This window comes from Helobdella robusta, assembly GCF_000326865.2.
Source record: "Helobdella robusta unplaced genomic scaffold HELROscaffold_8, whole genome shotgun sequence".
NCBI lineage: Eukaryota > Metazoa > Annelida > Clitellata > Rhynchobdellida > Glossiphoniidae > Helobdella > Helobdella robusta.
In genome coordinates, this window is record NW_008705459.1 from 1,962,304 (window position 1) to 1,979,134 (window position 16,831).

At 32.9% G+C, this 16,831-nt stretch overlaps 2 protein-coding genes across 2 annotated transcripts; both read right to left on the minus strand.

The window, feature by feature from the left end:
- Positions 1 to 9,925: 9,925 nt before the first annotated feature.
- HELRODRAFT_165508 (hypothetical protein) lies at positions 9,926 to 10,581 on the minus strand (the record flags this gene model as incomplete). The annotated part of the gene is made up of 2 exons (XM_009032074.1): positions 9,926 to 10,448; positions 10,514 to 10,581. The coding sequence occupies 2 exons, from the start codon at positions 10,579 to 10,581 to the stop codon at positions 9,926 to 9,928; spliced, it is 591 nt and encodes a 196-aa protein (XP_009030322.1).
- A 1,625-nt stretch (positions 10,582 to 12,206) lies between these two features.
- HELRODRAFT_126005 (hypothetical protein) lies at positions 12,207 to 12,764 on the minus strand (the record flags this gene model as incomplete). The annotated part of the gene is made up of 1 exon (XM_009032075.1): positions 12,207 to 12,764. A coding segment is annotated over one exon (558 nt), but the record flags the coding sequence as incomplete, so codon positions are not given.
- Positions 12,765 to 16,831: the final 4,067 nt, after the last annotated feature.

Consider the following 16,831-nt stretch of genomic DNA (forward strand, 5'->3'; position numbering starts at 1 on the left):
ATGAATGAATGAATGAATGAATGAATGAATGAATGAATGAATGAATGAATGAATGAATGAATGAATGAATGAATGAATGAATGAATGAATGAATGAATGAATGAATGAATGAATGAATGAATGAATGAATGAATGAATGAATTAAGGAAAAAAGATAACGTGGCATCGAAATTTGTTTGATGGATGAATGAATCACCAATTGAAAATTTAATTGGGCCTCATAATGACATGCACTCCAATCAAACACGTCGAAAATGAGAGAGCAGCAGGTCACCAGTTCGAACCTACTTTGAGATTTTAATTTTGAGGAAACCCCTTCGTTAGAGTCATCATTTATTTCTTAGTAAATTATCAAACCACTGCGTGAAAATAATTCAACAACTTCTAAAACTGCGACGCAAATTACAAATTAGAGATTTGGTTAAGTCCTTCCAAGTAAACTTTGAAAATGTAACAACAACAACGACGACGACAACAACAACAAGGCAACTACAACAACAACAACGCAACAACAACAACAACGCAACAACAACAACAACGCAACAACAACAACGCAACAACAACAACAACAACGCAACAACATATCACTTGAAGTGCTGGACGCAACATGATATGGAATGCAATTTGCATGCAAGAAGTCCAACACAACGTACTTAACTTGTCTGCAATGTTTATACGCAACATCTAGCGCAAACACATACGCGCACACCACCAAATACAACTTTCGATGACTTTTGATGTATATTTATATGTATTTTGTATCTTTTAACAAGCTCTAAACACATTAAAACGGTATTGCATGCATAAATTATAAAAATGACAATATTCCAAACACAATAACATCCCAACAACAACACAACAACAACAACAACACAAATGATAACAACACACATGCCACCAGAACAACAACAACATATGATACCTAACTGTTCATCTCTGTTGTTAATACGATCGCTAACGTTCGAATGGGTGTGGGTATTTAATTACGTACGCATACGTTTGTTGTACGAGAGGGTGTTGTACGCTTGTTGTATGTGTGTTTGTTGTATATGTGTTTGTTGTATATGTGTTAATTGTATATGTGTTTGTTGTATGTGTGTTTGTTGTATGTATGTTTTGTTGTATGTTTGTCTGTTGCATGTTTCGAACGAAGTTGTATATCTATGCTGGCTGATGATTGACTGCATATTGAATGAATCTGGTAACGCCCGCTAAATTATAATAAAATATTTGATTATGAATGGTTAATGGGCAGAACGCTCTGTATGAAAACAGTGTGATAGCAACCGTAACATATAACAAACACACAAAATGCGGGGAGAACATCAAACAAACAACACCATCACAAACAAACACAGACAAACACAAACAAACACAAACAAACACAGACACACGTGACGTTACAAACTCGCTAATCCGGCTGAGACACAAACGTGATACACGCAAATGTTAACGTTACTCCCAATCCATGGGCAGTCAATTAAATTTCGGCGTTTGCTTGTGTAGGATGGTGGTGTCATATATCGACATCTAGGCGTTGGTATGTTTGCGAGTGTGCGTGTGTGTTTGTGTGTGTGTTTGTGTGTGTGTAAGTGTTTGTGTTTGTGTTTGCGTAAGAGTGTGTGTGTGTGTGTTTCCATGTGTTTGCATATTTGTGTGTGTTTATAGGATGTATTAAGTTAGGATCTATGAGTTCTATAGAAAAATATTTTAATTCTTAACTAATGTTTGTAGAGTTTGAAATACTTTGATGAAATATGTCCGCTAATTGTTCGCTGATTGGTGCTCACTCGTGCGTGGGAGCGTGAAGAAACGTGTAGCTGTCAGTTATAACTCCTTTGTAACCACAATAACCATGTGAAGACAAACAAGAATGCTATTAATAACCATTGTAATAATGAGAATAATAAATAGAATAATAATATTAATAATTATAATAATATAAATAATAATAGAATAATAATAAAAAGAATTTTCAAGCATATCCTTGAAGAGAATGAAAGAACGGTGGAGATGTGACGATGAGTGTATTCAAGGGCCAAATTACTGATGGGTCTGCCGCATTCGTTCTCTCTGACGTCACCACAGACGTCATCATCGTCGTCGTCGTCGTCCTCATCTTCGTCGTCATTATCGTCACCACCATTGTTGTCCTCACCATGGAAATCGTTTCCGTATTTGTATTAGAAAGCATAAACATTTTTCAACATTGCTTTCACTTTCAACACAATCACGTGCACCGTGATAATTTTTATAACAACTACCAACAACAGCAACATTAATATAGACAAAAACAGCTATAACAACAACCAACAGCAACATCATCAACAACAACAACAAGATCAACAACAACAAAATTAACAACAACATATATATGGTGACAAATAAAAAATGACACACACATACATTTTGTAGTAATTAGCCACCAATTGACATGCCAATCTTTCAAAACGATTTCATTGTTGTGAAAACATCATCATCGTCGTCATCGTCATCCATTAAAACATCATCATCGTTATCATCGTCCCATCTTTGTCATCATTGTCTAATCATTTTTAATACCATTAATCACATCAAATCGTCAACACATACAACAACAACAACATCACCATCAACACAAACAACATCAACATTAAAATTATCATCATTTCATCATAAGAATTACTCAATCAATCATAAACACGTTCGTCACCATCAACAATCATCTCCACACAACAACGTAATTGTACGTCTTGAAATATGACGACTATTAACAACACAAACAACAACAAAACAATTCAACTACCATCACAACGTCAATCTCCCCAACAATAACTTTTTCTACAACAACAATAACAGCAACACCAACAACATTAACAATAACAACAACAGCATTAACTATAACAACAGCAACAGCAGCAACAACAACAACACTAATATCAACATCGTCACCAACAACATCGTCACCTTTTTAAACCAGCATGAAATTATTCTCACATTATTTTATAGTCACTCAGCTACTTATTGCTTCTGAAGACTTCAAGGTTATTGATGTATCTGACATCAACCTCAATTTATTACAGCCAGTCATTCAAACCTGATAAGTTTATTAAATTAATGCGGTTTTGATGACCACATTAATGTGTTATCAATGATACATTCGCTGCTGCCAATTTGAGAAGATTGAAATATCTCAAATAATTTCAGCATATGAACTCGCGTATTAGTAATGCTACTAACAATGAGAACGTCTCGTGAAAATTACTCTGTTTTTTTAATTACTTTTATTATTAAAAGGGGAATTATTGTTAGTAGTATTAGTAGAATTATTAGTAGAGTAGTAGTAGTTGTAGTTGTATTAGTAGTAGTAGTAGTAGTAGTAGTAGTAGTCGTAGTAGTAGTAGTAGTAACAGTAGTAGTAGTAGATTTTATATTTCTGAATGTTTTCTAAAAGTTAATCATATTCTGAGAAGAATTAATTATTTAAAAAAAAAAACTTATTGTTTATAGGTAATAATTGGATAAAAAAATTGTATTATTATTGTTTTTAATTATTATTTATATTAGATTTTAATTATAATTTTAATATATTAGTAATATGTTTTCAATTGGAAAACGTGATGAAGCTTTCTAAATGTGGCAGGTCTATTCATAATGTTCTAATGTTTTATTATCACAATTTCACACTTTGCTGACTATTTTGGGTCATTTATTCTTTCATTCAATCATTCAATTATTCATTCATTCATTTATTCATTCATTCATTCATTTATTCATTCATTCATTTATTCATTCATTCATTTGTTCGTTCGTTCGTTAGTTAGTTCGTTCGTTCGTTTGTTTGTTCGTTCGTTCGTTCGTTCGTTCGTTTGTTCGTTCGTTTATTCATTCATTCGTTCATTCATTCATTCATTTGTACGTTCGTTCGTTCATTCATTCATTCATTTGTACGTTCGTTCGTTCATTTATTCATTCATTTGTCGTTTTTTCGTTCGTTTATTCATTCATTTGTCGTTCTTTCGTTCATTCATTCGTTTATTCATTCCTTTATTCATTTATTTGTTCATTGAATCCAAAATCTGGCAATAAGAAAAGTAATAATACAGATGGATACAGAGGCAGAGGTGGGTGGATGCTTACAAACAGACTCGTGAACGTGAATGTGAATGGAAGGTGGGCGTGTCTCAGTACAAAGCACGGTCGGTGCATGCATACAAATTATAATTCTCGAACAAACGTATGCTGGGCCGAGCCATTTTAATAACAAACACTCCCACACAAACTCGCACACACACACAAACAGATCATTCTCAATTTTGAGAAATGTATCACGACGAGTGAACGAACGAACAGGCTATCATGTTACCGTACGAACGTTACACTATACAACGCGTGTACAATGATGGACAAACAAGCACATAGGACATCCTTACAAATGGGAAGAACTATGAAAAATACAACGAAGGTATTAAAGTTAGCCTAATCTGGGGGTGGGGGTAAAACAACACACACACACATACACACGCACACACACATACACACACACACATATATATATATATATATACATGCATGTAGAAACAGAAACAAACTAGAACAAACACAAACAAACATAGCAACTGTTCAAAGCCTGGAGGAGAAGAGATAGGTTTATCTATCACTCAACCATCTGTTGACTCCTCATAAATACGAAACAACAACAACAAACAATACGTCCATGTACTTGAACTCTCGCTTTGAAACAAAAGCACACAAGCAGATAAACGCTTGCCAACACTTGAATACAATACAAACATCACATACAAACACACACAAGTCCATACAAACACACATACAAACACACACAAGTCTATACAAACAACACATACAAATGCATACAAACACACATACAAACAAACACACAACGGCAACACACGCTTTTTAAGATAAACGCATATCAGATCTTAAAATCATATAAACATATGAAAACACAAAACCACAGATGCAAATGCAAGCCCTCAAATTACCTACCAGCAATAATATACAAATAGTTATTGATGGAGAAAAACTTATTTGGAGACAAACAAACATACAAACGTACTAACACTTTCAAACATTTTCACAAAAGGATGTATGAAAACAGTTTTATGGCATCGTAAAATGTATACAAAGTACTTTAAAAAATTTTCAGCATTACAAAAACGTTATGACATACACGAAGAGTACAACATCACGTACAACAATACAGAAACAATAAGACACATCATTCAAACACATGTTCGTTCACATGTTCGTTCACATGTTCGTTCACGTGTTTGTTCAGTCAAGCATACGAGGAACAAGTTTAAGTAAGTTTATTGTGCATACAATTCATATTATATATACTTTCATGTGTATACATATACATATATATATATATATTCATATATATATATATATATATATATATATATATATATATATATATATATATATATATATGTATATGTATAAGTTTCAAGAGGTAGTACGCACATACATAACAAAAGAGTAATCCGAAATATTTGTTTAATTGTTTATGGTGACGTTTAACATGAACTTGGACGCATAAACGTAATACATGCAAGAAACTACTGGCTCACATCTGCCTGCAAAAATGCAAACATACATTCGGATGAACATATATACAAATATGAAACATGCATTTGGATATGTATTGAGATGAAACATATCTTCATCGGTAACAGAGATGCTTATAGAGCATAGACAAAGAAAGTGGTGTTCACTCGTTCATTCAGGTGAACTCGTTCGTTCATGCAACAAAACGTAGGCATGTTGCTCAATGAATGCGGTAATGATGTTGGGAGGATTTGGAACCACATCACAATCCACAGACGCCTTCATAATTATACATAAGAACCACATCGTGAAAGAATTCCTACAGCAATTAATTTATAAAATGAAAGTTTTTTAAACAGAAAAAATATGATCATACACACACACGCACATGCACGCACACACACGCACACACAATCATACACACATATTTATATAATATTATTATAGACGTAATTATGTATGTGTACATGTGAACTTTATTTCATCAATTTTTCAATTTGCGCTTTGATCTGTCATACAAATATGCTCACGTACTTGCAGACGTGCTTCTCTGTATTCTCTCTCTCTCTCTCTCTCTCTCTCTCTCTCTCTCTCTCTCTCTCTCTCTCTGATTGTGTGTGTTAGTGTGCGTGTGTTAATGTGCGTGTGTGTGTTAGTGTGCGTGCGTGCGTATGTTAGTGTGTGTATCATTGTTTATTTATTTTTATTTATTCACGTATGTGTGCGCGTAAAGGAGTTATGTGCGTGTATGAATGTTACTTTTGCTTAGAATGTGTTTGATTTGTGTGTGTGTCTATGTTTTCCATGTTCATCCATGTACATATGCGTGAAAGCTGTCGTGCATTCAATTTCAATGAAACAAATATGCAGGACCATTTGGCACTCGCGAACTCAAAAAATTATGAAAACCTCCTGAAGAGTGAGGTGATATGGAGAAGCAAGTGCTATTGATATCACTATTGTTGTTATCATTCTATTGATAACAACAAGTTCTAAAGCAACCACTACAAATCCCTAATCCATACAAACTTAAAGTATTTTAAAGTGTCTTTAAATTATAAAAATCGTAGTAAAACATACAAGACGCTATTTCATAACAAAATGATCAGTTATTGAAACAAACTCGAAAATATACATTACATACAAACACACACGTACATTGATAGACAACATACAAACAACACTTTTATACATAAATACATTTGTAAAAGCAATGCACATATATTCGCACGCACACATACATACACATACACTGACACAAACACATATACGCACGTACACACACACACACACACACGCGTAGTACAGTCTTGAAGTCTGATGCGAAGTTGGTGCACTTGAATTTACATGCAGAATGAAGCAGCTCCTAATGAGGCACTCACCACGCGCCACAAAAATAACAGAAAAATAAACTAGGAAAAATGCAATCACGGACTTCAATTTGTTTACATTTGAGTTGAGTGCAGTTAATGACACTAGTTAAATCAGAAACCGCTAATCAGGTTTGGCCTTTTATATGAAATGATTTGTTTGTAGGCAGTTGCACATATAATTACACAAACATACAAACAAACCAACATACAAACAAACAAACAAGCAAACAAACATACAACATAACTAAACAGGAACAAAAAACCAATCAACCTTAATACAAAACAAATGAACAAGAAAGCCGCTCTAATACAATTTTAACAAAATAATTTAATTAATTGATAATTAAAAAATCAAGTTCTTCGAATTAATTCAAGTAAAAATGAAAAATGAAGCTGTGACTAATTTGAACAATTTAAACTAAAACATATAAACATAATAATTCTTCATCTACTTCACACACGCGCGCACACATATCGCCACACACTCACACTCACACACACACACATTTACCACACACACACTCACACACACATTTACATTCACCTTCACACATCACGCCACATACAAACGATTGAAACACCATCCAAGACAATGTCTCAGACCAAAAACACCATGTAAGTAGCAAGCAATCTTTTACGTCAACAACAATTGACGCACAATGGAATGAACCTCATCATGTATCCATCCGTCAAAACAACAATGTAAAAACATTAGAACATACAAACACACCTACATGTATACGTAACAAATTTGTGACGTCATCATGATAGAGGTGACAGTAAACAGAATCGTAATAAACAAAAACAACAATAACAACAACAACAACAAAAACAACATATATATATATATATATATATATATATATATATATATATATATATATATATATACACGGACACTACAGAAAAGTTCACACACAACTATTGTTTAAAACAATAACAAATCAACATTGTCAAAACCTCAACGCCACATTAACACGCACACAACAACAAAGAAAGCGAAGACGCACACAACAAACATGCACACAACAAACAATAACACATACACAACGACATACACGCACACATCAACAACAAACACGCACACAACAACAACATACACGCACACAACAAAGAGCTTCTTTTCTTTGCACGTGACAAAAATGGCGACGACGAAATGGATACAATTCAACTAATTTGTGGCACTTATATGTGCCTGCGTGTGTGCGAGCCCACCAGGCATACACATTCACGCATACACATCCACACGTGTATATTTATAATTAAAAAAACATTTATTTGAAACTATCAATACCAGACACATGCACACAGGCACATGCATGTGATCATAACGATGTCAGCATGTTTCACATCAAAAACATGCAAATGCTCTGTCGTGATAGACATAATTGACCAATCACACACGAACACACACACACGCACACACATATATATATATATATATATATACACACATACGCATGCAACACACATACATAATACACACTCTCACGCATGCAACACACACACAAACACACACACACATACATGCAGCAACACACACACACATGCATGCATACAACACACACACTTGTCATTCAAGTTCTTCAACATCGTGTTCATTGTAGTTGACAATCTGATGATTCAACTCGTTTTTAATGTATTATATGGGTTTTAAACGTTTGTCGTGTATGTCGTGTTGCATGTTGTGTTGTTTCCTGTTGTGTTGTTGTATGCTGGATTGTTGTATGTTGTTGTTTGCTGTGTGTTTTTGTATAAAGTTTATAATTAAATGTACACTTATGTATTTGTATGTTCATGTGTGAGCTGATATTTTGATGCGATTATGTTTGTGGTATCAGAGAGTGCGTTTTGTGTTTAGCATGCCTGTATCAATACATCCATGGTTTTATGTTGGAAGAGTTCAACTTATGAAGATCCTATCTACAGGTTGAGTTGGTGTGTTTCATGTTGTTTATGTAGTTGCAGTTTATAATATATTGCTTAAATTATTGCTGATGGTTATGAGATTGTTGATGTTGTTTAGTTGTTGGTAGTGTTGTTTGTAGGCTTTGTTCTACTGATGATAATGTTGATGTTGAGAAGGATGATGTTGTTTATATTGTTGTTTATGTTGTTGTTTATGTTGTTGATGTTGCTGTTGATGCTTATGCCACATGAACTGAATTGCTTTTTTATGTTATCTCAACGTCATCTAAGTGTTTTCTGTTGCGAAGCTTTCCTGCATGTTTGTGGGTTCTTCTGCTTTTGCCAACAATGTTGAAGTTGTTGAACTTCTATATTTGCATCTGATAGTTTTTGATGTTTGCCATCATTTTGAGATGAAGCGAACATAATCTCCATAGTTTTTGGACATGAGATAAACCAACCAAAAAACCAATTTAATTTGAACGTACAATCATTTTATTTTTGTTCCTAAGCAGTTGTATTGAATTCGAGGCTACTTTAATTTACATTAAGCAAAATCTATTTGTTGACTTATTCGAAAGTTTGCTTATTAACAATAAAATAATTATTAAGTTTAATTATTAAAATGGAAAATATCTAATAAATCAAATCTAGACAGTTCAGTTTTGAAAATTTAAAAAATTAAGAAATAAGTAAAGGAAGAAAGAATGAAAAAAGAGGAAAAAGGGTGATGTTTTAAAATCTTTAATTAAACTGGTCCCTCAAATCAATGAATAAGATGATTGGCATGATGAGTTAGTTGTATCAATTGGGTGTATGTATGTATGTATGTATGTATCTATGTATTATTTTTTGATTTTAATGAACAATATTATCTATTTAGCACTCTAATTATTGAGCAAACTGAAATCTAAAACATTAAAGATAAATAAAATATAGTCGTTAAATAATCAAGATATCATTATAATATATATATATATATATATATATATATATATATATATATATATATATATATACATATTATATATATATATATAAAATCAAATCAAGTAAGTTGTCAAAAAACTAATTGTTAGTTACGGGCATCAATATCTATCTCTTGATGGCGACCTGTATCTACTTCCCCCACCATTTTGTTTGGCTGGTGAGTGAAAATTGTGCTTGCCTCGTTCGTTACCTCTGTTGCCTCTTTTAAACACCATGTATGTTCCTGGTGTTGGCGTGTGTGCTCTCTCAGTTATCGAATAATCAACTCTGACCCTACGACCATCAATTTTCATATCAGATGCATCCTTTTTCGCATTTACAGCATCATCAATATGTTTGAATGAGACGAAAGCAAATCCTCGAGATCTTGAATTATCGTGGTCATATATTATTTGAATTCTATCAATCGGGCTATATTTCTTGAACATATCACGAAGCGTTTGTTCATTTATGTAAAAACTCATCCCAAAAATTCCTAAGCATTTGCATTCCTTAGGACTCTCCCTATCACCCATGCGTCTTCGTTTTGACGGAGGTGATCCAGAAACGCTAAAATTTTTTTTCTTTACTGGACTGGCCGACCTAGATTTTGAGCTGGACACAGATTTGTCCTCGGTTGAACTTTTGGAACGCTTTCGTTTGCGTGAAGTTTTTGATTCAAAAACGCTGAACTTCTTTTTTCAGACCTGGAGTTTGATCTGGACGCGGACTCGTCTATGGAAAAACTATCATCGAACTTTTCATATTCGCTCATCGTGAATACAAATTCAGAACTAGCAAAATAACTCAAGACAGATTAGCGAAACAAATAAACAAGTAAGATCACTAAGTTGGCCGAATTTGTCAACTAAATGCAACCTGCACGATTTATATAGGGCTGGGTTGGCAACACTCACAACTTTGTTTTACAACGTGTTTTCCAACTTCGCTTTGCACAACATTTATAACTTTGTTTAAAAACTTTGTCCGTATTTCTGTTTTACAACCATAAACAACTAACTATGGAATGAACATATCTCTGTATGAGTTCCTCTAAAATATGTATTTGTAATTGTCTGCGTGTTTAATATTCATAATTAAATTACAGTTGTTTGTAGGTCAACTATTAACTTTTTTAATGTTAATTTTTTTATTTTTACTTAATTTACATAGTTGTTTTTTCACCATCTGATTTTTCATTTTACAATTATATCCACTTTGATGTTCCTAGCCAGCCAAAATTCCTGGATATGGGTATCATACTCGGAACGAACATTTTTCGTAATGAGCTTTAATTACAAAGATTTCAAATATTTTGATTTTGTAAATCTTTTGACGTCTAAGAACTTAGTTAAAATTGATTTATTGAAAGATTTATTTTCATAAGTGAAAATGAAAAATTAAAAAATTTACAATTTACAAAGTTTTATTTGTATTTTAGAAAAAGCGAAAGAGAAAATGACATTTAGAAAGAAAGACAACAGAATAGAAGAGAGAGAAAGAAGAGTGAAAGATAAAGCACGAAAGAAATATGCCTGAGCTAAAATCTAACGTGTCATTGTTCTCATTATCACAACATTATCATCATTATTGTTAAAGTTTACAAGTTTGAGGTTTACAATATAATAATAATAATCACTTACTACAACATTTGCTTATTACTATTTTCTTGGTTTAATAACTATTGTTTTTTTGGGATTATTGATTATTGTGTTTATTATAAAATAAATGAAACTGGATTATTAATTTTATTATTATTAATCATTATTAATCATCGAATTTACGAATTAAGTAGTGTTGTATTATTATTTGGATTAAAATATTTTTTTTAAATCATCTAGACATTGATTGCAGTTATTAAAATGGAACACTTTATGTTTCATAAGGCTTAAAAAAATCTATATTTTCTGTTATTTCTTGCTTGATTGATAAATTGGCCAAAGAGTTAAGCCGATCTTAAAACAAAGTATAATTCAAATCTGAGTTTTATTAGTTTCAGTTTAGAGAAGCTACGATCCCCCTTGCAATAGTTACAAGTATTATAAGAAGGATGCGCAATCATTTCAATACAGTAAAAAATGTAATTTTTTCATCTTCCACTTCACCTATTATATTTTTAATAAAAAACTGACCAATTATTAGTTTGTTACATGTCAAAGCGCAATCATTATCAGAATTTAAACAATTTTGTACAATTGCAAAAGTTAGTTTAACAAAGATACCATAATAAAAACTATAAGATAAAATCAAGTAAGTTGTCAAAAAACTAATTGTTAGTTACGGGCATCAATATCTATCTCTTGATGGCGACCTGTATCTACTTCCCCCACCATTTTGTTTGGCTGGTGAGTGAAAATTGTGCTTGCCTCGTTCGTTACCTCTGTTGCCTCTTTTAAACACCATGTATGTTCCTGGTGTTGGCGTGTGTGCTCTCTCAGTTATCGAATAATCAACTCTGACCCTACGACCATCAATTTCCATATCAGATGCATCCTTTTTCGCATTTACAGCATCATCAATATGTTTGAATGAGACGAAAGCAAATCCTCGAGATCTTGAATTATAGTGGTCATATATTATTTGAATCCTATCAATCGGGCCATATTTCTTGAACACATCACGAAGCGTTTGTTCATTTGTGTAAAAACTCATCCCAAAAATTCCTAAGCATTTGCATTCCTTAGGATTCTCCCTATCACCCATGCGTCTTCGTTTTGACGGAGGTGATCCATTGGGAGACTTTTTGTTGTATCTTTTTCTGGAATGTAATCTTCTCGCATCATAAGACTCTCTCCGTGTACGTGATCGAAATCTGCTGTGCTTTCCATAACTTCGACTCCTCGATCTTGTTGGAGAACTTTTTTTGGAATGCTTTTGTCTGCGTGGAGTTTTCGATCTTGACGCAGAAACGCTGAAATTTTTTCTCTTTACTGGACTGGCCGACCTAGATTTTGAGCTGGAAACTGATTCATCCTCAGATGAAATTTTATCATAAGACTCTCTCCGTTCATGTGATCGAGATCTACTGTACTTTCTATAACCTCGACTCCTCGATCTTGCTGGAGAACACTTTTTGGAATGCTTTTGTTTGCGTGGAGTTTTCGATCTTGACACAGAAACGCTAAAATTTTTTTTCTTTACTGGACTGGCCGACCTAGATTTTGAGCTGGACACAGATTTGTCTTCGGTTGAACTTTTGGAACGCTTTCGTTTGCGTGAAGTTTTTGATTCAAAAACGCTGAACTTCTTTTTTCCAACAGGAGATACAGACCTGGAGTTTGATCTGGACGCGGACTCGTCTATGGAAAAACTTTCATCGAACTTTTCATATTCGCTCATCGTGAATACAAATTCAGAACTAGCAAAATAACTCAAGACAGATTAGCGAAACAAATAAACAAGTAAGATCACTAAGTTGGCCGAATTTGTCAACTAAATGCAACCTGCACGATTTATATAGGGCTGGGTTGGCAACACTCACAACTTTGTTTTACAACGTGTTTTCCAACATCGCTTTGCACAACATTTATAACTTTGTTTAAAAACTTTGTCTCATATTTCTGTTTTACAACCATGAACAACTAACTATGGATGCCTCTAAAATATGTATTTGTAATTGTCAACGCTTTTAACATTCATATTTAAATTACAGTATTTGTAGGTCAACTATTAACATTTTAATGTTGCTTTTGAAAGATTTCTTCATTTTTACTTATTTTACATAGTTGTCTTTCCGCCATCTGATGTTTCATTTTACAATTATATCCACTTTGATGTACCTAGCCAGCCAAAATTCCTGGATATGGGTATCATACTCGGAACGAACATTTTTCTTTAATTACAAAGATTTCAAATATTTTGATTTTGTAAATCTTTTGACGTTTAAGAACTTAGTTAAAATTGATTCATTGAAAGATTTATTTTCATAAGTGAAAATGAAAAATTGACAATTTACAAAGTTTTATTTGGATTTTTAGAAAAGTTATCTAATGAATTATTATTGAATTATTTTCAACAAAATGTTAGTAAATCAACGAATGCCTTTACTTTATTTAAACCAAGATGACTTGAATCAAAGGTGGTGTTGTTAAAGACAATAATGTCTATTGAACATGATGCTGAATTAGGAAAAGCAAAAGTGAATGAAAGAAAGGTAGAAAAGAAAGACAACGATATAGAAGAGAGAGAGAAGAAATAGTAGATTGGAAGAGAGAAAGCATAAAATGTACCTATATAAAAAAACTAAGAATAGAGAAAGAGCCAGAAAGAAATATGCCATATTACATTACTGAACTAAAATCTAATTTGTCGTTGTTCTCATTATCACTATTATCAGCAACATTATCATCATTAATGTTAAAGTGATCACATCGATGTTTACAATATCATCCTCATCACTTACTACAACATCATCATCATCACCATCATCGACAAACATCATCCTAACTAACGAAGCTGTTTAGATTTTTAATTTATTTTAGATTATTAATTTAAATAATTTCGTCTTCTTCACTCAAAAAAGTTAATATATAGATTCATGAAACGCTGCATGTTCTAGCCACTCATCATTATCATCATCCTAATCTTTACCAACACCACCATTCCATCGTCATCCATTTCATCATCATTCATTCCCTCATCATTATCTATCTTCCCCATCTCACAACCACTGCGAGTTGCAACTCATTTTCATTAATCCAGCAAAATTTACAACTCCCTCCACCTCTCCATCCAAGCAACTTCGACACGCGTTCTTAATGATGAGTCATTAATTTAATTGATTTCAAATAATAAACTGCAGAAACTGTTTCATAAATATCTCACAGTCACTGACATTTGAAAAATTCTAATTGAAAATTGATTTAAAACAGAGGTATAATTAAATCAATTCACAAGCACACACGGACGCACAACACGAGATAAGAGATTTTTTATAAATTTAAATTAATTCAAAGATCATCGTGAAAGACACTCCAATACAATATATCAGGTACGAAACAGCAATTTTTTCATCATTTTCATTACCTTGGTCTCTTTTTTCCAACTACCCCTCCTCTTTTTCCTCAATCTCTCACTTATAAAAATTTAACCTCAATGAGAAAATGAATTGTATGGGATTAAAATTTTAAATTTAATTTATATGAAAAATTATATGCGGGTATATAAATTAAATAATGGTAACAATTGTTAAAGATTTTTGGAAGTTTGTGAGTCTGTATGCGATTGCGTCTGTATGTGCGCGCGTGTGTGTTTGTGTGTGCGCGTGTCTGTGTATACGAAATTAAACCCATATAAATATGCATCTATATTGGCGTAAATGTTACGTGAGATCAAAACGTGCTACCAATCATTCAACTAGTGCATTTAAAATTAAAAATGGAAGATGAATGAAAGAATGAATGAGGGAGAATGAAGGAGACAATAAAATGCAGGTGTTTCTGCATGCTTCAATCACACATTGTCATCATCATCATCATCAACCTCATCATCATCATCATCATCATCATCATCATTATTATTATTATTATTGTTTTCATCATCATCATCATGGCCTGAAGCACCATCATCATTCACACAATGTTTCAACCGCCAATAACGCCAGCATGATAACTCTTGCAATCTTACATTAACCTCGTCTCCATCCTCCCACTCACTATCATCGTCATCATCGTAACAAATCACCTCGTCACCATGTCACAATCACCGCCGACATCAACAAATGCCAGAAACGTCATCCTTTTACTCAGAAAGCAATGCGTTCACGGACGTATTCTTACACGCATGTTCACGCAAGCACACGCACACATTTAAAAACACACACATGCACACATGCACACACACGCAACACAACAGAACAACACACATACAACGAATGTTTTATGAGGGGAATAATCAATGTACAATTTTTATTCCTATTAGAGTCTAAAAATTTATCAATGCACTTTCATTAGAACAAAAGACCGTTAATATTTTTCTACATTCACTTTTTAACACAATAGGAAGCCGACTAATGTTATTGATAGCGTTAATGGGTTTCTCCCCCCTTTCCTCTTCCTTTCTCTTTTTCTTCATTATCTTTTTCTCTCTTTCTCTCTCTTTCTCTCTCTTTCTCTCTCCTCTCTCTCTCTCTCTCTCTTTCTCTATCTCTCCGCACATATAATATTTTTTACTGTCTTTCAAGATTTCAGCAGTGATTCTTTTCATTCAATTTGTTAAAATTTTTATATTTGTTTCTTAAACAATTACAAATCATACTTACCGTACATCATATTTGCCCCGACAAAAAGACACACATCAGACAAAACTAACTTCGGGTATACAATTTGTAATATATTGTAATTATGCATGTAACAATGAGTATTGAGCATATAATCATGTGTGTTTTATAATTTTATGAAAGCAAACACACACAAAAACACATTCACACACACGCGCGCGCACATTCACATACATACATGTAAAAACATTTTACCTGCTTGTCCTGCTTTTATTTTTCTTATGTCGTTGCAGAAGTTGTTGTTGTTGTTGTTGCTGTTGTTGCTGTTGTTGTTGTTGCTGTTGTTGCTGTTGTTGTTGTTGTTGCTGCTGCTGTTGTTGTTGTTGTTGCTGCTGCTGTTGTTGTTGTTGTTGATATTTTTGACAATGTTTTGTTCTGATGTTTCTTATCGATATTTTTGTTGATGTTTTTGTTGTTGTTGCTGTTGATATCGTTGTTGTTGTTAATTACGTTGTTTTTATCCTTGAATTGAAAAAAAATGATTAGTGTGATTTGAATGTCAATAACATTATTAATGTAGCAACATCTATAAAAATTATAGTATATTATACTACATATCATTACAATTGTGATTTTGAATGCAATTTATTAAAGTTAATTAAAACAACGAGTGATTAATTTTGAAAATTTTTATATATAATAACAATAATAATAGTTGTGGTGATGATAATAACTGTAGAAATAGAAGTTATATTTATATGATAATAGGCCTGCCAAGCTAGCTCAGATGTTTATATTGCATTAATGG